Consider the following 24,985-nt stretch of genomic DNA (forward strand, 5'->3'; position numbering starts at 1 on the left):
CTTGCTGGAAAGGTTTTCCTGCCCTCCAGGTCAGTTCCAGTGACCCAGTAGGCAGGGCACCGGGAGCCGGGTGTTCTTTCAGCTCCTGACTTAAGCCCTCCTGGGTTCCACTGAAGCAGAGAAGGGATATTTTTTCACTTAGGCTGTGGTCCAGAAACATTGAGGGCTCTGCCTGCTTGTGAGTGAGTGGCTTTCTGGGTCTGCACAAACAAAAGGACTCAAATTACGTGAGGGAAGGGGAAGGGATGAAGCATTTATTAAGCACCTGCTGCATACAGCCACTTTGCTGAGCGCTGTATTCGTTGCATTTTATCTGAACCTCACAACAACCCTGGAAGGGGTTATTGTTATGATCCCCACTGCACAGTTGACCCCTTGTGCGTAAAGTCTCACGTGAGACTCCTTTATGGGGCTGAGTTTAGAGATTGTGAGAAGTAGCCTGCTCTGTTGGAAGGACCTTTGGACTTGCATCTCATGTGTAGTCAGGGTGTCAGTCAACAAGCATTCATTAAACATGGGTGGGGGGGTGGACTGGGCAGCGTGCCGAGTGCTGGGGATACAAAGAAAGGCAACAGACAGCCCCTGCCCTGAAGTACGACAGCTGGGCGAAGGCACGAGTAGCTTAGGAGGTGTGTGACCTTGGACAAGTCATGTTCCCCATCTGAGTTGGATACCTTGGTACTAGTAGGCTTTGAAAACCAGAAGACCAAAAGGAGGAACTAGAAACAAGAGGACTTTGCTCAACAAGTAACCACTTGTTCTGACCGTGAGGAACAATTAAGGTGATTATTATTCTCATTCTCATTATCCTAGATAGGATTGCCACAGAGAAAGAGTCAGGAGAGCTTGGAGAGTCTATTGAAATTGTCCTTCATTTCACCCAGTGCCGGTGGAGAGGCACGCAATGGAGCTGCAGGCCCGCCTTCCCATCTGCTTCTCGGAGCGCAGAGTCTCGGACTCGACGCCTCTGACGCTGAACTCATCTCCCCCTCTTTTCTGTCTCAGCCCTTCCTTCACACACGCCAGGGTACCACCATCTTCTCAGTCGCCCAGGTTCATCCCCTCGGGATCCCCTTTGCACATTCTCTCATCCCGCACTTTGAGTCAGTTCCCCGAGTCCTGCTGCCACCAGGTGGCTTGCATCTGCATCCCGGCCCTCCCCTCTCCTGCTGCGGCAGGCACCCTAATAGCCCCGTGCCTCATTGGTCTTCGTGCTTCCGTTCTCTCTTTTGGAGGAGCTGTCTGCTGCGTCTCTGCCTGAGAAATCATGCCCCTCTTTTCTCCAGAAATCTTTTACAACTCCTCATATCTTTGTCTCCTATTGTCATTCTTCCCTCTTCCGTCTTCGGCTCTCACCAACTCCCTCTCTCTCTGGTGTGGACTCTTCTCCTCACCAAGGCTGATCTCGCTCTGTTAAAATCCCCCAGCTCACATACGCCGTCCTTCCCTGCAGCTGTCCCTCCCTCACCTCTCCTTTTTCCGATTTCTCTCCTCGACGCACTCCGCCTCATAGCTCCCATCTGCTTCCCTCCGTGAGATTACTCTGATTCCTTAAGAAGAGGGCTTGGAGTGTCGCTCTCTTGGTTGGCCTGTGGTGTCCTGTACGCAGTCAAGACTTAATGAATATTTGTTGAATGGATTGGAACCTGATGAGATAAATTCCCAATTGAACGAAATCCATTTGATTCAGCTCAGTTACTATGAGTGGCGAGGAATAGCACCAGATTAGGAGCTAACAATGCTGGATTTGTTTCTAACTAGGCACATAACCTTGGTCCAGTCATTGACCGTCACTTCTCTGGGTCTCAAAATCCCTCACCTGTTTAAAAACACAAAAGGGACTTGGGCCCTCACAGAGCTCCAGAGTTCCTTCTTGCTCTGAGATTCCGCCGTTGCATTTTTCCTTTTCTCAGCCGTTAGATAGCCTCAGTAAGTGATGCCACTACCCCGGACAGCTTTATAGAACCCATGGCCCAGAGAAGGGGTGACGTGCCCAGCGTCACAGCCGGAATGTAGCAGGACTGCCAGTAGAACCCCGAGTTGCCAGACCGTGGGCCAGCTACATCCAGCAGATCAGACCAGAGTCACAGCTATAATTAGGTATTGCTGGAGAGATACACATATGCACATTGACTGTTGTCTTCTCCCGTTTCATGTGTACCTATGCTATGCTCCTGTGTAAGAGAGCAGGCATTTGGCTCTTTCTTGGTCTGAGGTTCTCCTACAAAACTAGGAATTACACCAAAGATCCTAGATCAGAGACAGAAAGGACATCTGAGGCCCTCGAATCCAACCCCCTCATTTTACAGAGAAGCAAACTGAGGCCAGGGTAGTGATATAGGATGATAGGTTTAGAGCTAGAAGTGGCCCCAGAGGTCATCTAACCCAACCCTCTCATTTTACAGAGAAGTAAACTGAGGTCAGGGTGGTTTAGAGCTAGAAAGGACCTCAGAAGCCATCTAGCTGAACTCCCTCATTTTACAGAAGAGGAAACTGTCATATAATGTCAAAGATTCAGAGCTGAAAGGGTCTCAGAGACCATCTAGGCCAACCCCTTCATTTTACAGATGAGGAAACTGAGTCTCAGGAAGGCTCCATAGGATTATAGATGTAGAGCTGGAATGGACCTGAGTGGTCATTAAGTCGAACCTCTTCCCTCTCCCATTTTACAGATGAGGAAACTGAGCCCCAGAGAGGTAAACTTAGATTCCAGGATCATTCAGTTGGGATTGACGCCCAGGTTTTCCTGACTCCAAGGCCAGTGCTAACTGTTCCACCATATTGCCTCACAGATATCATGGGACTGGAGGAAATAACACAGTGTCATAGATGTTCAGGAAAATCTCATTAAATGAAAATTCATGAAATTATCATTTTGTGGTATTTCCCCCTAGGGAAGTTTTCCACTGTCTACAGGGAAAGGTTTACTGATCAGATCAATAGTTGGCAACGAGGTTGGAAGAGCCACCTTTGACCTTCTCATGAGAATCCACAGTTTTTAAGGACTTGAGCACATTGCTGGTGTGAATAGCCACGGATTCTCCTTCTAAATGAGCCTTATCGATTGATTCAAGGAGGCCCAGGCCCGGCAGAGCGTCTCCTCGGAAACGCTTCCCTAATGCTTAGTTCCAGTTACTGGGAATGTTTGAAAATCACAAAACTACATTTCTCTAGTTTATATAATTTAGGCTTTTCCCCTGTTACAATTATGCTTATTTGGAAGAGTTCAAGTGCCTATAATGGCTTGAGATTGACAAGAAGAATGGCGCTGTAAGAAGTCCTGGGTGCTTTGCACAATTTTAAGGCACTCATTTTGAAGTCACCTTTATTTTACAAATGTGATTGCAGCTTTTCAACTTTTCACCCTTGCTACCAAGTGCGCCATATCACTAACATAACCAACATGGTTCAAAGTCATGACAGGCCTTCTGGGCTTCCCCCCTCCCCCCACTTTCCATGATTTACTGGGTTTGGGAGAGATTCATAGATGACAAATGTTTTGGCTACTGAAACAAATTAATGACTTTCTCCTGTATCCAAATGCCATTTAGTTAAACAGATAAATTCTGTTCAGCAGTGAATGTCCCATGGGGGAAAAGGTAATTGTTTTTGCCAAACTGAAATCTCACTTCATCCAGCTGTTAGGTTTCTAAGCTGCCTTCTTGCATTTGTTTCCGGGGCCTTTGTGTCTGTTGAAGGATTCTGCCTCCTGTCTGGGGGCTCTTAAAATAATCCCCTTGCGAATTCAGTGAGGCCAAAAGTTAAATTCTATCAGCCGAATTTATTTTTCACGTTTGTGATTCAGTTGAATTTACCAGGTGTTCTCTGTGCTCTTCCTGTGTATGAGGCTGTCTGCTGGCACACTGGGGAATATACACGTGTGAGTAAAACTCAATGGACACATAACTGCCCAGTAATAAAATGTGCCAGATGTGGTCAGAAGGGTGCAAAAGAAGCGTCTCGGAGATTCCACGTCCTCTTGAAAGATGCGAGCAAAGGCTTCACAGAGCAGATGGCCTTTGAGCCGGATTCCCCCAAATCAGTAAAACTCTGACAAGCCAATATGTTGGGGAAGACGGGGAAGCATTTTGACTAGCTGGGCCAAAGTGTGAGAGATGTGGACAATTATGCCGGAAAGACAGGTTCAAGATCTTACCTCGGACTGCCTCGGACTCCAGACTGAGAAGTCTGTACTTTCTCTGGGGAATACTAGGGAGCCATTGAAGATTTTTTTTTGTTTTGATAGCAGGAAAATGAGTTGATTAGAGCATTACTGAAGGAAAATTAATCTGGTACCAAGAATAGAGACTTACAAGGTTACAACCAGTTTATAGGTTTTTGCTTTTGTCTGTTGGGCTCAATGAGTGATATCAATGGTAATGGAAAGGAAGGCAGAGAACATACAGAGGAATAATCCAGAGATTAATTGAATTAGGGTGGGAGGGGTTAGAAATAATAATCAAAGATGAAGTTGGGAAGTTTTGAGCCTGGGTGACTGGGACGATGATATCAAGGAGGTTAAGTGATTTGCCTGAAGTCACATTTAAGTAATAGGTAGCCCACCTGGGGACTAGATCTAACCCAGGATCTTTACTGCTTTTAACTACACACCATTAACTGTTAACTACATGGAACATTTTGATTTTGGTCTCTTCCAACTGTGTGAGTCTGTGATTGATCCTGTCAGAGCTATGCTCTCATACCACATAGAATAAATGTGTATATACATAAGTATGTATAGATGTATGTATGTATGTATGTATGTATGTGTATGTATGTCTGCATGCATACATATATGCATCCATAAACATCCAGATATCCATACATCCACACACATACATTCTGCAGAAAGGGTAGGAATCCTAAGGGAGAAATGTATATCTCTAAACACATTAACAAAAGAGAGAAAGAACAGATCAATGAATTGGGTGTGTGACTTAAAAGAAAAAAACTGGGATAGGTAAAATTAATCACATTGGGTTTTGAAAAGTACATACATACACACTCCTAAACACTTCCACACTCCCAAATTGTGGTCCTGTGTTCTCATCTCTGGAAAGTGGCCTAACCTTCCTGCATCCAGCCTTATTTCTCTTACCTCAGGAATCCCAGGTTTGCTGTCAAAAGTCCCTTCCTTGAAAATGACAGAAGAAATGGTACTCCTTCACCATCTTCCATTCTTTTAGGCAAACTCCTTTCCCCTTCCATGTAGTGAGTCTCATTTTATATCTCCTGTTACCATGTCTTTGTAGAGGCTCCATGCTAAGAATGCCTTTCCTCCCTGCTACCTCCACTCAGCTCAAGCATGAAGTGTTCCTGGAGGCCTTTTCTAATTCCTTGACAGCTATAAGGGCATGTATTTATTTTGGGCATGGTTTGTTTTTACTTACTTGTATACATATTATCTCCCCCAATCAAATGTAAGGCCATTGAAGGCTGGGGCTGTTTCACTTGTATGTAACCCCGGTGCCAGGCACATAAGTAGATTCTTAATAAATGCTTTTTGATTGATTAATTACTGCCATCCTTTCTTGGGGGGCAGTGAGAGAGCTAGAATAATATAAACTGATTTGGTCCAGGTAGTAGAAGACAGGTAAAAATTATTTACTTTGCTGCTAGATTTAATAACAGAATTTTGTGTCTGCTGTTGCTGTTCATTTTTATTAAATATACTTACTAAAATGGCTTTTTTTTTTAACCAAAAGATTCAATACTTGGAACATGGAGTCTTCACAATTAATTGCAGTAACCAGCGGGGGAAGGGGGGATAACTATTTCACTGTCATTGGCTTCCTTTGTAGTCTCATGTGTTTTATTTAATGCATGTAAAAACCTGATTATGAGCAGGCCATCAGCTTCACCAGCTGGCCCAATGGGGCCTGCCTTAGAGGCATTTCTTTTTGCTCCCAGGATATCCTCTCCTCTGTGGTGTTGAGATTATTGACATCAGACTTGTATCTGAAAGGATTTGGTGATCCTGAAAACTTGTCCTCTACATGTTCTCCACCTCGAAGATATACTTTGTGCTAACAGATCAGCATCTGTCTCACGGGAAGGGACAGATCTCCACGAGACACAGTGGAGGATCACAGAGCGCAGCGTCAAAGTCAATACCCAGCTTTTAAGATGAATATATTTTCGGTCCTATCGACCTTGACCGTGTATAAAGATTACGTGTTAACCCAGAGAATGCTCTGAAATGATCTGTGTGGGCCCGATTGAAAGAACTCTACACTCTAGGCCAAGCTAGAATTATCTGCTGCCTCGAAGTCAGAGCTGAGGGTAAATGCATCCGAGGTTAATAGATCGATGGGGGCTGTTTTCTTAGCTCATAAAAAGGTGAGAGAATGAAATTTTGATAATAACTAGTTTGGCTGAGCAAACAGTATGTGCAGTTATTATGGACTTTTGAAAATAAGTGAATTTAGACTAATGTTGAATGTCAGCTACTGATGGAGTAGTTGAGCTTTGAAAATGAAAAAAATGAGGCCTTTGTAGACTCTTTGGAATACTGTTGACATTTGCTCTGAAAAAGTACATACGATTTAATTCATTACTGCACTTTTAAGATAACATTTATAGTTGTGGTATTAACCTCTGTGTGTTTTATTTCGATTTTGAGGATAATTTTATGGAAGGATTAGCTTTTTATTTTTTCTCCTTTTTATTTGGTGAAAGGGAAGGGGGGCGGATTAGAAAGTCTTCATAGAGAAAATGTTCTGATGTGATCAGTGCTGGCGTGAAAATACTTTAGTTTTTGAAGAAGTGCTGGGTTGCCTAGTTTTATCATAAACCACAGACTTGGAGCTGAAAGGGGCCTTAAAGGCCATCTAGGTTACCCCGTTTATTTATTTATTTTTTTTTTGGCTAGGCAATGGGGTTAAGTGACTTGCCCAGGGTCACACAGCTAGTAAGTGTTATGTGTCTGAGGCCGGATTTGAACTCAGGTCCTTCTGAATTCAGGGCCAGTGCTCTATCCACTGCACCACCTAGCTGCCCCTACCCCGTTTATTTTACAGATAAGGAAACTGAGGCCCAGAGAGAGGAGGTGACTGGGATTACTCTCGTCACCCTGTTCTCATCTCTCTCCAGGAGGTGGGGCTGGGAAGGATCCTGTAGTAAAGCCACTGTGCTGCTGTTACATTGTGTATTTGATGTTCTAGTAAGAGGTAAATTAAGGAACTGTTTGGTTGGTAATTGAAGGATTGTAATATTGTATGTATGTCATCCTCTGATGTTGTCATTCCCATTGTTGGTGTGCTTCCGTGGCTTTGGGGATCTCCCAAGGAAGAAACCCCCTCCATCCGTGAGGGCCAGCCCCTTTCTTCACCGTGGAGTCCTACAGAGGGGCCGGGCCTGGCCCACAGCCAGGCAGCCAGCAACCTCAGAAGCAAGACTTGAACCTAGGGCTTTCTGACCCTGAGGAGAGTTATCTCTCCACAATTCGAGTGAAATGTCTTCAAGCATTTCACTGAACATTGAAGTACTTCACAAGATCTCAACAGGTCCCAGCCCCAAATTCACATCTCAAACAGGGAACCTTTATTGAGCACCTACTGTGTGCAGGCGCTGTGCTAAGTGCTGGAGGTGCAAATAAGAAAAAGAAAGATGGCTCCTGCCCTCTAGAGCTTCCTATCAAATGGAGGAAGCTGGAGGAGGGTACCCTGGCAGGGAGAGAGGGTCAGAGCCGAGCAGAGCAGCCAAAGGGAAATGAAGTGTCTAAGGCCCCTAGGAAGGAGAGGCAGCTGAGGGTGAGGGTCAGATTGCATATGATGAGATTTCAGGTGATGAGCTCATCCTGGGGGAGTCTCAGAGCAGCCCATGGAAAACGTTCTGGTTTTGCGGTCTTCTTCTTTACCCAGTCTGAGTCCCAGACAGACTGGACCTTGAACTGTCCCCTTGGCCCAGCCCTCTCCCCCCCCCCACCGTGGATGGAGTCCTCTCCCCGCTTCCTTCTTACCCTACTTTCTTGGACCTTTCCCGGACGCTCCTCATTCCTGTGTGTTTCCTCATCTGCTTCTGGGGGGGGGGGGGGAGGCTTGGTTAAGCCCATCCCTGTGTCTTGTGCATCATAGATACTCTAAATGGAGGCAGTGTGGTGCAGGGGAGAAAGCTGCGGTGATCCTGGGAAAGTAACTTCAGTTTCCTTCTCTGTAAGATGAGAGCATTAGAATGGAGTGGAGGGCTTCTGGGCTCCCGGCAGGGCTGGTTTGAGAGTTAGAAGGACCCTGAGAAGTCACTGAGTAGTTCATCACCCTCATTTTACAGAGGAGAAAACTGAGGCCACAATATAGTAAGTGATTTGGCCAGTGCCCCATCGGTTTAAGTGTCTAAGACACTTCCTCAGGCTCTTCCTGACTCCAGGTCCAGTATTCTGTCCACTACCACAGCACCACGCTTTCCGCATCCATAAAATAAGGAGTTGGACTAGATGGTGGCCAAGGCCGTGATCATATGAGGCCATTAAAATGAAGTTGTTTTGTTCATCCCTGTTGCTTCCAGATAGAAGGCACCGTTTTTGGTGTTTAGAGCTCCTTCCTACCTCTCCAGTCTCGTGAGGCCTTCCTCCCCTTCCCTTACATCCCCCTGAAGGATGCTGGCCTCATGGTTGTCCCATAAGCTAGATGCTCCATCCCTGCTCGGGGCAGTTTCTTCCCAGGCTCGCTGTCCTCCGCTGGCTTCCTTTAAATTCAACCGAAATCCCACCTTCTCTAGGAATCATTCCCAGCCCTTCTTCCTTCCAGTGCCTTCCCTCTGTTAGTGACTTCCTCTTTAGCCTGTGTAGAGGGAGCTTGCTTTGTGAATGTCTGTTTACATACTGTCCCTCCCATTAGCATCTAAGCTCCCTGAGGGCAGGAAGAGTGCTTGCCTCTTTGGGGATCACCAGCACCTGGCAAACAGTAGGTGCTTAATGAATGTTTGTTGATTGATCGATCTGTCCCTTTAAAAATCATCCCCTCTTTGGCCTGGAAGTTAAGAGCGCTGCATCTGGACTCAGAAGCCCAAAGTTCCAGCCCAGGCTTTGCCACGTAACAGGGAGGCATAGGCCGCCCAGGACAGCCTCACAGAGGTTCAGGTTCCTTGTGCGTAAGATGGTGGTATCTGTGTAGTACCAGCCTTGCAGGTGCATTGGGTAGATCGCCGAGCTGATGGGAGAGAGGTAGCATGGTACAGGGGACGGAATCCTGGGTTTGGACTTGGGTGCCTTGAGTTCAGATCTCCACGCTCTCACTGGTTTTGTGTCCTTGAGCAAGTGACTCCTCCCTGTTTCTCAGCATCTTCATATGTAAAAGGGAGAGCTGGACCGGGTGGTGCTGAGATCCTTGCTAGCCCCTGAGTTACCTCCTTGGCCCTTGATCTCCTCATCCATCAAGTGAGGGAGGGAGAGAGTTGGGCCAGAATCTGGCCCAGAGGCGGGATCCTGCCTGCGGCCTCGAGGCCATACGTGGCCCTCTCAGTCCTCAAGTGCGCCGATTGACTGAGTCCAGACTTCACTGAACAAATCCTTTTAGGAAGGGGAACTTGAGGACCTAAAGGGCCACGTGTGGCCTCGAGGCCACCCCTGGGCCAGATGACGTCTGAGGTTCCTTCCAGCTCCATGTCTGTGGTCCCCCTGCCCCACCCCCTAGAACGGTGCATTACACCCACGATTAAGATTGTTTGTTGAATGAATCATTTAAGGTGTCCCCTCTTGCCAGAATTACCAGCTTGTCAACAGACTCTAAAACAGTACTCTCAAGGGTTTTGCCAAGCCCAGCTGGCCTCCTTCCATCGGGTGGTTCTAGAACAGAGACCGTAATGGCCTCTGTGGGGCCTGCTGTCATCTTGACCCCTATCATTAGACTCTCTGCCAGACGATAGAGCAGAGCGAAGGCCCGTCCCTCTTGCTGCAAACACTGATCTTGTCCGGCCAGGGCAAGGTAAGCCCCGGGGGTTTCAGAGCAGACACCAGTCAGGTTCACAGTTGCTTAGTAACAAGTGTTAAACTGTACAGAAGACAGAAAACTGATATTCCGACTAACTTGAAGTGCATTTCCAGTGATTGTGTCCCACTCAAGATAGCAGCTCCTGAGCCGAATGGAACTGGCTCTTTATAATTGACTCTGAAACCCTGAGGGGCTTGTTTGTGTCAGGTTTGGCATGTCAGACACAACGGGGGGGGGGGGCGCTCTGGGAAGAAGTTTTACAGTCTGTCTCTCCCATGCATTTGTTGCCACAAGTCACCTGCACTCTGTGTGCAGAATGTCAGAGTTGAAGGGAATCATCTGTAGTCAGACATTTTACGGATAAGGAAACTGAGGCCCAGATTAATTAAGCCTTGTCCAACTTGCTAGGCCACATAGGGGCAGAACCTGGATGAGAAACTAGTCTAGTCCCTGGTCCCTCATGGCTATTCCCAAAATGGTGAGTGGTAGAGAGGAAGATAGGGAATTTTGGTTCCTCTCTCCGGTCTGGTCATTGTTTGCTGTCCTGTGTCTGTTTTTCAGCTCTTGGCCTCCATTCTCTGCTTTAAATTGTTAATTAGAAGAGGGACCCTTCCATTCTTTTAAGCAAATATTTGCATAGTCTCTGTCCTTTCTATGGGGAGTTGGGGGAAAGGGGTAATTCAGGATAATGGATGAATAACTCCACCAACTGGCTGAGGTGGTGAGATGGTTAGTTTTACTGAACTAGATGTGTCATTCCCCCCCCCTTTTTTTTATTCTTAGTTATAAGAGGTGGCTGGAGAGAGGCAGAGAGGAGGGGGGGAATACTGTATATTAGAAATGTATCTGATGTAGAAACCAATTGTATTAGCAAAAAAGGAAAATGATTTGCATAGATAACCTTTGTTCACATATTCACTAAAAGAATTTCTGTAAGGAGAGAAGCCCAGGAGCCTATTTCCCCTCCATCTCCCAGGTTCTGGCTTCGCTCCTTGTTTTCACCCAACTGGTCCCTGTTTCCAAAACAGCTTGTTTCTGCCCACCCAGAATCGACTCTCACAAGGGGCCTCCGTGACCCCCCAGTCCAAAGCATACCCAAACATGAATCCCCTCTCCAACATGGCTTCCCAGTATGTGCCTTTGCTTGCGGACCCCAGAGAGAAGCCCACTCCCTTCCGAGGCAGCCCATTGTTGGACAGCTCCTTTTATACAATATATTCCTTTTAAACTCATTTCTTTCAAGTTCTGCCCATTTCTCCTACTAATGCCCTCTTTAACCAAGCCGAGTAAGTCTAAACTTTCTTGCATATGTCAACACTGAAGACATTTGAAGACTGTAAGGATATCGTATCCCAGTCTTATCTTCTACAAGCTAAAGATCTCCCCAGTTCCTTCTTCTAGTCCTTGTATTTCACGGTCTCCAGGACCCCCCAACACACACACACACACACCCACCAGCCTAGGCGTCGTCTTCCTGATCATCTCCTGCTTTGCCAGTATCCCTCCTCACACTGTGTGGCACAGGCAGTCTGACCCTGGCAGCGTACGGCCAGACGCACATCCATAGTGATAGCAACAGTCAGCAATGCTGTGCCTTTCTTAATAGCACCTGAGATGGTGTCAGCTTCCCTGGCAGGGCCCAAGCTGCACCAGGGCCTTGGTCTGTGGTGGCAGACCGATGGCTCGCATCCACGCCGCAGTTCAGCTCTCGACTTTCCAAGACTCTTTCCTGGTTTGCTCTTGGCCTTCTCTGTCCGTATTTTACCATCTTGGCTGCCTGCTTCCCGTCTCTCCTGTCTCTGCTTGACGGCTCATCCCCTGGGGGCAAGGCCTGTGTCTTCTGTTCGCTCATCCCATAGCACCTAGCTCACTGCCAGGAACCTTGTGGGTGCCCAGTAAATTTTAATTGAATGATTTATTGAATGAAATCATTAATAACACTGCAGTTGACTGACTTGTCTTAGCAGCAACTTCCATTTCCCAAAAACGCTGGCACAGGGTGGTGCCCTTCAACTTGACAAATACAGATTTCAGTGGAATGCATCATAGAGGCAATTGTGGGGAGGCTCCTTGAAGCAACTATTTGATTCAAGTTGAAAACTTTGCTGGAAAGTTGTTTAGCTGGCCTTAAAAATAGTGAGCCTTCAGCAGCTGGCACCTGCGTGCTCCTGTCCCTTCATTGTCAGGCCGTCAATGTGGCGGCTCCCAAGCTGATGGATCATCGTTCTTGTATGTTATATGCAAGACACGTAGCATGTTTTCGTGATTTTGCCCTCTAGAGTGATGAGAATAGCTTTTCTGTGGCAATGTGGCTTTACTTCATGAGCTTGAAAGTTTAATTTTGTGATGGCACTGTCATGCGGTGAGTCATTTGAGGGCCCCCACCTTCCCTCCCCAACTTCCACTCTCATTGTCAGTGTTCAGGGTGATCGTTCCAACGTTCTGCTGCTTATCTGACCAAGAGACACCATGGAGTTAGGAAATCGTCCCCAAAATAGCTTCATTTCACCAGGCGTTTTTGCAAGTTGGCACAGCCTCTACAGCCCAGCCTAAAAGCAGTATTTGATTTCAAAGCACGTCTAATGAGGTGTACGCCTGATCACAAGGAATAGATTCTCCCATTCACGTTAGTGGTGTGATAAGGCTGCCTGGAGTCAAAAGGGCCTGAGAAGCATCCAGACGGAGGGAGGGAGGGAGGAAGGGAGGGAGGGAGGGAGGGAGAAAGAAGGGGAAGGAGGGTCAGGCATGTGCCAGGCACTGTACTAAGCCTTTTACAGATCTCATTTGAGCCTCACAATAACCCTGGGAAGTAGTGCTCTTATCCCCATTTGACAGTTGAAGAAACTGAGGCAGGCAGAGGTTAAGTGATCTGCCCAGGATCACATAGTGAGTGAGTGTCTGAGTCTAGATTTAAACTCAGGCCTTCCTGCTGCCAGATGCAGTGCTCTGTCCAGTGTGTCCTGCAACGGGCAGCAGAGGTGATTGGTTAGGGACAATCAGAGCACAGTTCTTTCCCAATTATGTACAGTTGTGAAAGGCTGGAGAACAGATGTGCTATCAGACACATTCATCTTGTTTCTGAGGCTGCTGGGGGGCCCCATAGTTCACAGAGTGCTGGGACTAGAGTCAGGAAGGCTGGAGTTCAAATCCAGCCACAGACGCCTACCAACTGTGTGGCCTTGGACAAGTCACTTAACCCCCTGCCTGCCTCAGTTTCCTCACCTATAAAATGGGGGTAACAGTAGCACCTGCCTCCCAGGGTTGTTGTGAGGTTCACAGGAGGTGATGTTTGTTGGCTTTGCCAGCCTTGACATTTTCTGTTCCCCAGACACAGCGTTACTTTATCACATCAGGCATCCCAGGAGTGTGGCTGTTTTCTCCACCAATGCAGATTGCAGCCCCTCCAGGGCTTCCTTAGAAAAAGAGATCCTTGCAGAGAGGGAAGCCTCTGTCCCTATCTCGACACTGACGTTCTTCAGATCAGTTTCCATCAGAAGTTTGTATCTTCCAACTTTTTAACCTTTCCTTGCGATAATACCCATTTTACTGATTGACGGATCCCTGAAACAGTTTCCATTATATTTGAGCTTCTCTGAGATTGCTTACTTAACAACAAGTCAGCAGTTACTTACCGAGCACACAGATTCAGTGCTAGATGCTATGGAGAGGAGGGTAACATAGAAACCGGGACGCTATTCCTGCCTTCCCAGCAGTAGAATCTTCTTAGAAAGACCAGCCTTGGGCATAGAGGAGATAAGATAATTATGTGAGACAAAAGACAGCCAAGTAATGGGCTGTGTGGTTCTGACCCTAAGGGTCTGAGGAGCTTAGCACAGGAATCAGTTATCAACAAGCATTTCTTATGTGCCAGCTGTGTATCAGACATTGTGCTGGTGCACACACCCATCTGAAGATACAGAACAATAATTAAATGACCCGTGCCCTAGAGGAGCCCACTTTCTGTAGACTAAACTATTTAGATTGGCACTCAAGGTCCTCCCCAATTCAGCTCCACCTGCTTTGTGGAAGTGGAGACTCTGTAAGGAATCTAGAAAGTATGGTCTAATTGTGGGATCCTGGGGCTCCAAGCTTCATTGTCCAGCCCAAGGCCAACCTCCTCCATGAAGCCTTCCCTAAATGTATTGGCTCACACTGAATTCTCCCTTCTTGGAAGACCTGTTACACTGAAACTCTGAATTCCACAATTTAGCTCTGGTGGTCCTTGCTCTGTTATTTCATAGGTGAGAAATTTTCACCCCAAAGCAGAGCCCCATCACTGAATGGGTGAATGGATGGATGGATGGATGGATGGATGGATGGATGGATAGATAGATAGATAGATAGATAGATAGATAGATAGATAGATAGATAGATAGATACATACATAGATAGATAGATACATACATAGATAGATAGATAGATAGATAGATAGATAGATAGATAGATAGATAGATAGATGAATGGATGGATGGGTGGGTGGGTGGGTGTTGGGTGGATGGATGGATGAGTGCCAAGCATTGTGCTAGAATAGGGGCCTGGGATACAGAGACAAATAGGAAGGAAGGTTCCTTGCAGTTCCTAAAGCTTATTCAGGCTCACACTTCCCTAAGACTTTGGAGACCCTCCAATAGAGTATACACAAGACCCATACACAGTGGCCAATGAGAGGTCCAGGCGGGGCCTCACGTAGACGGAAGGCCTGGGTCTCTGATTGAAGAGCATTGGACTGGGAAGACAGGGCACATGAGAAAAGCCCTTCTCCCTGGGCTTTGGCTTCCTTGTCTGAGAAATGAAGCAGTTGGGCCTGACAACCCTGCGAGCTCTCTGCTACATCTGAGCCTGGGAGCCTTTGATCTCAAGATGGTCAGCAGCTTTTCCAGCATCTTCTCATGCCCTCCCTGTGAGGTGGGAATAGTACAGCTATAATTCTCATTTTGCAGATGAGGAAACTGAGTCCTAGAGATTTTCAGTACCAGACCACCCTGATAGGAAGGGGTAGGGCTAGGATTTGAAACCAGGCCCCAACACCAGATGCAGCCCTGGGCCAGAAATTGGGGCTGTTCCTGCAGGAAGGCCAACATCAGGACTCCGCTTCTGGTTCCTCCACCCCCTGTGCTCAGGCAGTGCAGGCACTTCTTCCTCTGTGTTGCTCTGACGCCTCGTACCTCTCCTCTGCATCCTCTTTCCTTAATTGGACTGTCCTCACAGGGGGGTGGGGGCCTACCCTGGATCAGCCCTCCTGCTCCCATCAGAGAGACTGGCAGGCCCAGCCACGCAATGACTAGACTGTCTCCACCATGTGATGCCCCCTGGTTTCTTTGTTTCTGTCCACAGGCAGGGGCACAAAATGCCTTCACTTCCTTCACCTGCCTACTCAAACCCCTAGGGACCTTCCCAGCAGGGGCTGTCACCTAGGATGTCCAATGAGGTCAAGGTTTCGGAGGACTGAGGAAGCCCTTTTCCATGGTTCTCCCCAGATCCAGAGTCGTTTCCTCCCAGTGAACCAAAATTAGGGTGCCCCACCAGTTCCTTTGTGTGTCAGGCATGCTTCACTCACTTTAACTGGGCAGTGGCTGCTGTCTGTCTCCCTCTGCCTGCCCCCCTCCCGTCCTCTCTCCCTCTCCCTTACTGGGGGTCTCTGTGCCCATCATGTTATATACCTGCCCTAAAGTGTTGTTAACAGGATACTTTAAAAATAAAAGGGAATCTGAGAGCGATGGCCCACAGCTAAGACAGGGGAGAGCCCTTGTTCCGGGGTGCTTACGGTGCAGATGGGGGAAGTCCCCGCAGAGGCACAGTTCGCAGCCCCCATCACCTACCCCATCACCGCAGCTCTGGTGAAGGTTTCACTCGCCGGTTTTGACTCTGGCTGCAAACTCGGAGAATCCAGGCTCTTGGCTGTGGCTGCCGGCCCCGGAGCTTGGGCACTGACCAGGCCTTGCCTTACTGCTCACTAAAGTGCTTCCCCCTCTCGCTTCTCCCTAGGGCCGACGAAATTGAAATGATCATGACCGACCTTGAAAGAGCAAATCAGGTAAGACTCTTAATGGGTTTGAGGGGTATGAGCTCAGGGCCTCCCTTTTGGGCAGCAGGGGAGGGGGGCCTGGTGGCACCTTGGGGGCGTTTCTCTCACTCCAAGGTGAAGGGGCAGTCGTTCTAGGCTCCTCTGTGTCCAGCAGCCCTGTTAGACCCTTGACATGCCTTTTGATGTTCTCAGTATAAAAATACAAGAAAAATCCTGGAAATTTTTCTTCCCCCAACAGAGTCCTTTGTCTGCTCCCAGCAACGCTGGCCTCCAGGAGTGAATCTTACCTACAAAGAGGCTTCTTCTCTTTGTTGAATGTTCTCTCCCTCATAATCCAGAGCTAGAGTCGCAGCCCACACACTATTCAGTGTTGCGTCCTGGTAGCGAATGAGAAATTTGACACTTTGTGATTGGGTGGAGGATGCTTGTTTGTGGGCTGGCTGGGCCCCCTCATGCTCTGCTCAGCTGTGAAATACTCCACAAGTAATGACCACCTATAGGCAGTTCACCCAACCTCTATCTGCTCACCTGTCCCTGAAGTGGACCTCAGCTGTCTGGAGCACGGCCGAGAATTAGGAAGAAAGCGCAAAGGGTGTCTGAGCCACGTCACTAAGTCAAGTTCATGGAATTTAACCTATAGTTTTTAGGAACCAACATTAGTTAAGAGCTGTGGTTGGCCCTGGGCCTACGAGAGAGCCCGTGTGTGTGTGTGTGTGTGTGTGTGTAAATAAGTAAAGCGCTATCCTCAGCCAACATTCATAAGTGTTCCCCATGTGCCAGACACCACACTAGGGATTGGGAATACAGAGACAAATGAACTAGTCCCTGCCCCCAGAAAGCTTTTATTCTCCACATGGAGATGCCCCGTGCATTCGTGACGACAATAGAATTTACATTTATGAGGCACTTTGAGGCATGCGCAGAACTTTACCCACATTCTTTCATTTGAGCCTCCCAGGGACCTTCCGAGGTAGGGGCTTCTGTTACCCCCATTTTACGGATGGGAGAACTGAGGTAGGCAGAGATTAAGTGACTTCCCCAGGGTCGCAGAGCTAACGGTCTGAGGTAGGATCTGAATGAGGATCTTGTCCCGGAGTCCAGCAGGTCATCCGGGAGACAGGTAGGCCCTGACAGATAAGGATTGGGAGTGCCCAGAGAAAACAAAGAAGGGAAAGACAGCCCTCCAAGAACCTCCCTTAATGCTTATGGACTCTGTGTACAGTGTTAACAGGTCAAAATAGATTAGGGTAAAGGCAGTAAAGCTGCCTTGTTGCAGGAGAGCAATGAAGGGTGACAGCTGTCAGCCTGGCTGCCAGCGAGGAGAGAGTGGGAACAGCCACATGGGGCAGTAGAGAGATGTATGGACCTGGGTGCGAATCCTGCCTCAGATGCCTAGAAGCTGCGTGGCTATACCCAAGGCCAAACCTCTCTGGGCCTCCATTTCCTCCTCTGTAAAATGAGAGCTGGACTTAGTGACCTCAGCTTTCTTCCAGTTCTCAGTCTGATCCTGTGTGATTAAAGAATTATGAAAAGCAGAAAAATGAACTTAGAAAACACATTGGCAAGGGGACAGTTGGCCCAGGGACACACAGCCTGCATATCAGTGGGGACTGAGGCATGCTTTGTTATTTACATGTGTGTATATACACGCATGTGTGTACACACATACATGTTACATGTGTATAAATATTTATATGTGCATTGTGCATTTTATGTGTGTTATTTATATGATAAAGATACAGTATATAGCATGATTGTTGACTATTAAATATTCATATGAATGACTGATTCGTCAGAAAGAGGTTAAATTATAGTCCATATCCTTTGATTAAGAAGAAAGAAAAGTATCATAATTTTTAAAAAGATTTTTGCCTAAAATCTTTTTAAAATTTTCCCTAAAGTCCCAGAGAATTATAGTTTTATCACAAACACTCTAAGGTAGAGATTCTTCCTTCATTTGCATCATGGGCCATCTGGTAAAGCCTAAGAGCGACTTCTAGAATCATGGTTTTAAATGTGTAAAATTAAATACGTAGGATTACAAAGCAAGCCAATTATGTTGACATACAGTTGACAAAATATTTTTTTAAAAACAAGTTCATGGACCCCACCCCCACCCCCGCCACAGGCTTTATATCCTCTTGCTAACAGGGGATCAAGTCTCAGAAATAATCTGACCCTGCTTAAATAATGAGCGTTGGGTAGCCCAGGCCTGACCGATGGTCCTCCAGCCTCTGCTTGGATACCTGCTAACTCCTGACACCTCCGTTCCCTTTTGTCATTGGCTCTCCAGTAGGGAGGCCTCCTCTCCATGGGGTGAACTTCACCTCCCTATATCTTCTAGCAGCTGGTCCTAGTTTCTGCCCCTCCAGGGCCAAATGACAACCCTCATGTCCCCAAACCAAGTATCAAAACCCTTACAAGTTTCTCTTGAAGACCTCCACCCAAGCTGGGCTTTGCCTCTGCAGCTAATGCAGCTGTTTAAAAACGAAAATTGGCACCGACTCTTTCTTTTGCTCTTTTTGAGGGAAGAGGAACCCAAGGCTGTAATGAGTATGTTTGCCCGTGAAAGCTCAGTTCCAGTACAGCATGGGCTGTGGCTTCTCTCCACCCAGTTTTACAGCTGGGTGGCCTCCATCAGAGGGAGGGTAAATGGTTTGCCTGGACTTGTGCTGAACCTGGTGATGTTAAAATCCATCCTTTAGCTCCCAAATCACTGCTCCGTGCTGTGGCCCCTCCGTGGGACCTCGCCTGCCGTGTGTACATGGCATAAGGTATCCAACTCCCCCAGTAGCCTACGCACTCAGCGCATAGAGTGTACCCTTTATGACAATGGGGGCCAAGAAAAAAAGAAATTCAATGGAATTCAATTATTCTAATAGTCATTATTTGCCTGACTTTTGTTTATTGGGGAGAAGGAGGAGAAATAGGTCAGGAGGACTTTGTCGCTAAAATTTTGGCTGTCTAGAAGCCCCGGTACCTGGCACCGAGAAAGGACTGAATGATTGCTCATTCATTCATTTATTTACCACCAGTAATGATTTTCAAGGCTTTGGCTATTTAGATATGGTAGGAGAAAAGTCTTGGTATGTTTCTCTTTCTTTCAAGAATGGTCATATTAGGCCTTAATTCCACTGTTAAATAATTATATGGTAACCTAGGTCTTCTTAATCACAGATCTACACCCTTGATGCATAGGTTGACTGCTCTGAAATCATGGTTGTCCTGGGTTTCCCAAAAGCATGTATCCATCAGGAGCCACCTGCTGGGTGCCAGGCATGGTGCACAGGGCTGGAGATGCACAGCCAGAATGAAGCAGCCGCCTAATTTACAGGACCTCTTCCTTCACGTGGTGCCTGGTCCTTTTTACCGGACCGTAGGCTGTGCCTTTGGAACCACGCGGCTCCGTTGGGCCAGGGACTCCTAACCTGGGCTCTGTGAACTTGTGTTCTGCTGTTTTGATAACCATTGCAATAGACTGGGTTTCCTTTGTAATCTCCGTATTTTGTGCATTTAACCCTTATTCTGAGCAGAGACCCATAAACTTCACCAGGTTGCCCATGCTCCAAAGGAGGGGAAGGACCCTGCATAGAGAACAGAAGCGTCTGGAGGGCAAGAAACTAGGGTAGTTTTTTCTTCGTATTCCCAACCCCAACCACTGCTCTGGACACATAGGCCAGGATAGATATTTGGTGAATTAAATTAAATGTTTGAAAAAGGAGCCCATTTGTTTTGTAGGCAGGAGTTCTGCCAGTTGAATTATAGTCAAATGACATGTGATTTTGTAACACCAGACCAGCTTTCCAGACTATTTTGATGACTCTACTGAATAAGCTGGCGTTGCCTTGACCATTTTATATACAGTGAGGCCACCACCCTGGGCACCGTGCCACTCTTTGGCCCCAAGCGTGTTCTGAAAGGTAACTGAGCTATCTGAAGTCACCTGCGGCCTTCCCAGAAGATGGCACCAGACGGGGAGTTCACAGGTGATGTCAGGGAACATGCTGGTTGATCTAAAATGACATTGCTCGTCATGTGAAGACTTGAGAGAGGAATTTATAAGACAGACAAAAGTCCTGACTAGTTGAAAGAATAATTGAGGGGGAGAAGTCCTGGGGGATTGTAGAGACATGATAGAAGTACAACTGGGAGGCCGTTCAAGGCAATCCATCGCCACTGCAGTGAAGCTTTGGGCCATTTCCCCTATTCTGAAGCTGATGTGGCACAAGCTGCCTTTTCTGCTGAGCCTTTGGTCCCCCAGGAGACCCCAGACGACAGGAGTGTGTGTGACGGAGGGGGCGATATCGAGAGAGAGCAGTCAGCCAGCCCACGCAGCACGTGCTGTCCGTGCACTTAGATTGTTTCCTCCATCCGAAGAAACCCCAGAAGGAGCAATTTAATAGATCATTGGCATATCGCGTCATTTTTGCATGAGATGCATAGTCAGAATGTCCTTTTGAGAGCCGTAGCTGCATTCTATCACCGTCATGGTACTGCTTCCATTGTGGAATAACAGAGGACTTGTCAGCAGCATCAGTTAAGTGTGCGTCTCATTTACACCTGTTTGTTAAACCAGAGAGTTCTTGCTTTAATACCCGCTATTGTAATTGGGAGCAATAAAGATTCTGGACTTTCAAGTCAGTGTGATAAATAAGAAAAAACAACTTTGTGCTTTAAAATCATATCAAGTCCTGCCTTGGGACTCAAGAAGCTCACTAATATTTGAGGTTGGTGTTGGCTTCTGCTTGGGGTGCTGAGCTCTGAGCACTTGGACTCTGTTAGCTTGCTTTGCGTTGTCTCCACCCCCCCCCCAACGCAGACGGCATCACCAGCCCTCAGAGGAGTGGGCCAAGCGGGACCAGAGCCACCGAGAGGGGTCAGGAGGAAGGCAGGTGAATAAGCTTGTTCAATTTTGCAGCGTGCTGGAGATCAGGATTCCCTCCAGAGATCAGCGTGGAGACTTTATTTCAAAGCGAGTGAAGCTGAGCGAAGCAGGCCAAGGGGCCTCCAGACACACCTCCTGGTGGGGAGCCTGTGGAAGGGAACATTGGAGCCAAGGCCCAGTGTCCCATGCTCAGCACCTCCTGGCTGCCCCCTTCTCGGGCAGCTTTCTGTCCCATTGTTCTGCTTATGGGTAACACGGAGGCAGCAGGCTGTAGCGGCTTGGGAGCCAGCCCAAAGTCCAGAAGACTTTCAGTGCCTGCCTCTGAGACAGGCCCAGTGACTGTGGGCAGATCACTTCCCTTGAAGGGTCCAGGCACATCCCGAAGGTTATCCGGACATAGCAGGTCCCCATCTATATTGGTAGAGGGCGTTCCATGTACAGTGAGCAGGACCTTGACAGTGCACTGTGGCTGAGGACTAAACACATATTTTTAGGGGGATGAATGAACGGAAAACTTCTTAGCCTAAGGCAGCAGAAGGGAGTGGGAGAGAGTGTGCGTGTGTGGCACCTGCCATGTGCCAGGCACCGTGCTGAGTACTTCACGACGATTATTTCATTTGATCCTCCCTACAACCCTGGAAGGGAGGTGCTATCTTCCCCATTTTACAGATGGGGAAATTGAGGCACACAGAGGTGATGTGACTTATCCAGGATCACACAGCTAGAATGTGTCTGAGGCCGATTTTGTACTCGGGCCTGGAGCTCTGTCCACTGCCCCTTCTAGCTGGATACAAAACAAAAAGCAAAGAAAGGCTTTTGCCCTGGAGGAACTTACACTCTAATGGATGTCCATTCTAATGGACACATGTGGAGTAGCAGTGGCCAGGGCTGGGTGTTTTGGCTTGGAAAGTTGGCTGTTTGAAGAGGTGGTCAGGCACTAGATAGGGAAAGGGGATGGTGACAGAGCAGTAGTGACTTATCTGTGACTGTGGGGAACCACCTGCTCTCCCAGGATGAGTGGCGAAGCTAGCATGGCTCACGGACCTCTCTCTTCCCAGGAGAGTGATTGCTATTAAGAGCTGACAGTTTTGGGGAGAGGACAGTGCATCTGTGTGAGGAACTTCCAGTGTGTAAAGTCCATCCACCTCACCAGATCAGCCACTAGGTCATTTAATGAGAGTCACTGGGGCCACTTCCACTCAACCTACACCAGTCTCCTTAGGTGCCTGCCCTGATTCCTCCTCAAAGAAATCAGTGGCTGCCACAACAGCAGAACATCATGGTGGAGAGCTCTCCTCGGATCCATGAACCCAGTTCGTTAATATTTTGATAACTGTGTTTCAAGATACACCTGAAAATAGCAGAGAGGATATCAAGCCTTCGCTGAAAGCTAAGTGGAGCAAAGACAACACTGTAAAGCAAAGTATGGCAGGTGTGGCCGTGGATGGTGAATAAGTCAACGCAAGGAGGGTTCTAGACCAAGGAGGTAGAACCGCTGAGTAACCAAAGAGCCATATCCAAAGAGACTAGAGCACTGGACCTGGATTCAGGAAGACCCGAGTTCAAATTATTGTTTGACTATGTTATTGACTATGAGACCCTGGGCAAGTCACTCAACATCTCAAAAGCAAGGGTTTCCCATACTGTTTGACCCATGCCCCACTATGGCGATTCTAACCAAAGGATTAGTTGGTTTTTTCCTAACATTTATCCTGTCTCTATAAAAAACGATTCATCATCTATTTATTTGTACTGGTGAAAAGAGGCGAGGCAACCCCATACATCCAACAGTTAAGAAGTGGCTGAAAGATCAGGGCATATCCATATATTGTAATGTTATTATGCCATTGAAATTACAGATTCATAAAGAGGAAGGAATATGGAATAATGCAAATGGTAGAACTGAAGAGGAAAAATAGCATAGATACGTAATGGTTGTGTAAGTACAGTAGTAACAAGAAGTTACACCATGAGCAGAAGGACGGAGAACTACCAGAAAGGAACATACAATTGATACGTTATTAGTAGTAGTAGTAGTAGTGGCTCATTAAAGTCTGTTTTTATTGTAAATATTTCTAATTCTGTGATTATATTGAGAGTGGGTTATTTCTTTTACTTAATTTTTGTTGAGGTTGTTAACTTCATAATAAAAAATATTAATTTTTAAGTAAAGACACCTACAGTGTCTGTCCAACAAGATCCAAGCTACCTCTTTTCCAGGGTTCCAAAATCTAAAATCATCCCAGAGTTGAAAGGAGTTTAGCTGGATTGTCGTTCTGCCATTCTAGACAAATACAATGTCATTGTTGAACTTTGACATCAGAAAGTTGAGGAAGTCTTGAAGCAAGTTACGCTGAATTAACCGAGTCCAATCAAATGTGATAAAAAGATATGGCTGCCAAAGAAGAACCGCCTTGGAGAGGAGGAGCATAAAATTGATGATCATCCTTTGCTCATTGCAGAGGCAGCCCTTCATGAATCCAACATGGTAGCCATGTTGTTACTGCTCTAAAGAAATCCAGCACCAGCTTTTTTTCTTTTTGGAAGGAAAGGTCAGTGCCATGGTTATAACCTCTTGGTTGGTTCCATGATGGCTTCTTTTCTAGGCAGGATAGTATTTTCACAGCCAACAAAAGAACTAATGTCAAAATACTCATATTTTCATGGCAGCCTGGTAGGGATTTTGCTCCAAAGGATTTAGCTAAATCAGAAGGGGAAAATTTTCTGAGTGATGAAGTGATTATCAAAATCATTTTGAATGCTGAATCAGAAAGAAACTTGGAATAATGTTTCATGATAAATAAAAGAGTTTGCAGGGTTAATAATTTAGGAATTGACATCAATGAGAGAGAATTCCACCTTCCCAGGTGTGCTGCTTACTAGCCTTTCTTTGTGGGGGCTTCGTCAGAACCCCACTTTCCACCTTAAGCCATCCTCTCCAGTGTCTGTTTAGCCTTCTCCGTGGCAAGGCGTACTGTGAAATTGTGTTTAATATGATTCACAAGATTACAACAGATGTGTGAAATCAGCTAGGGAAAATATGCGCGAAGGAAGGGCAGCTGACAACATACAGTATATGCAGATGTAACATCTATTAGAAATATCCTCTGTGGTTTGTTTGCATGCAGAGTGAATAGAATCTCAAAACAATGCTGCTCTGAATGGAAGCCATCAGCAAAATTGCTTAAGGCTGCAAAACCCATTACTTATACAACACTGGATTCAACAGAAAGTATCATGGCATACCAACTTTTTTGTTCTGTTTTTCCTTGGGTACTTAAAATTATTGGCTAAATGTTTTTATACAGATGAAGAAAAAATAATAAATATCCTAGTGAGTTTAAGCATACTTCTTCCTTGTGCATATTTTCTAGTAGCTGAAAGCGAGTCTAAATAAACCTCGTCTAGGAAGGAATATTCTCAGTGAGGCTATGGACAGGGTTATGCTCCAAATGATGCTCAGTGCTCTTTCAGTAGCCGTTGAAAAATAGAGGCCTAAAAACTCAGTAATTGGGGGATGAGTGAAGGGGAGTTTGCTAAATTATTAGACTAGGAAATTAGAGTAGCCAGATGGTACTCTGCCCTCTTGTGATCGGCAGAAGTGCTTTGCTGTTATGATCTCTCTGGGTCCGTTCTTCCTTTGTGGACCTCAAAAATGAATTCTTGGTTGCGTGGGGAATGCAGAATCTCTTGTTGTCTCTCCTTCCTGCCTTTTCTCGGAATATCTCTCCTCCTTCCCCCCCTTGCCTCTCCCTAGTGTCCATGTTTCTTCCCTTCCTCCTCCCCACCCCCCTTCACTTTTTAAGCTGGCGCAGGACTTGCCTGTTTCTAGCTGTGCAATGTTGGGAGTCGGTGTGAGGCTAAGGGTTAACCATGCCGAGCAAACCCTTGCTCTCACAGGAGGAGCCGCATTTACGCTCTTCGCGTTAATGGAAATACTTTCAGAAGACAAACAGCACCGACATTGTGCGTGTTTTTCGGGGGAGAATGGCCAGAGTGTCTGTAATTCACTGTTTACCCATGAGAATTACTCCCAAGAGTAAGCCTGCAATAAAATCTTCTTGGTCTATGAGAAGAGAAAGAAATTGAATCAAAAGACTCCATTTCCACTTGTATTTATTCAGTCTGGGAAATTCAGTGGGCCGCAGC

At 46.8% G+C, this 24,985-nt stretch overlaps 1 protein-coding gene across 1 annotated transcript in view; it reads left to right on the forward strand.

Annotated features, from left to right (window-relative positions):
- CUX1 (cut like homeobox 1) overlaps window positions 1-24,985 on the forward strand; it is a 395,035-nt gene that overhangs the window by 288,376 nt on the left and 81,674 nt on the right. Inside the window, 1 exon segment of the mRNA XM_021005648.2 lies at window positions 15,912-15,960. Coding sequence (XP_020861307.1) covers window positions 15,912-15,960 — 49 coding nt within the window.

Source organism: Phascolarctos cinereus, unplaced genomic scaffold (genome assembly GCF_003287225.1).
Source record: "Phascolarctos cinereus isolate Bilbo 61053 unplaced genomic scaffold, phaCin_HiC Scaffold_5;HRSCAF=322, whole genome shotgun sequence".
NCBI classification, from domain to species: Eukaryota; Metazoa; Chordata; class Mammalia; order Diprotodontia; family Phascolarctidae; genus Phascolarctos; species Phascolarctos cinereus.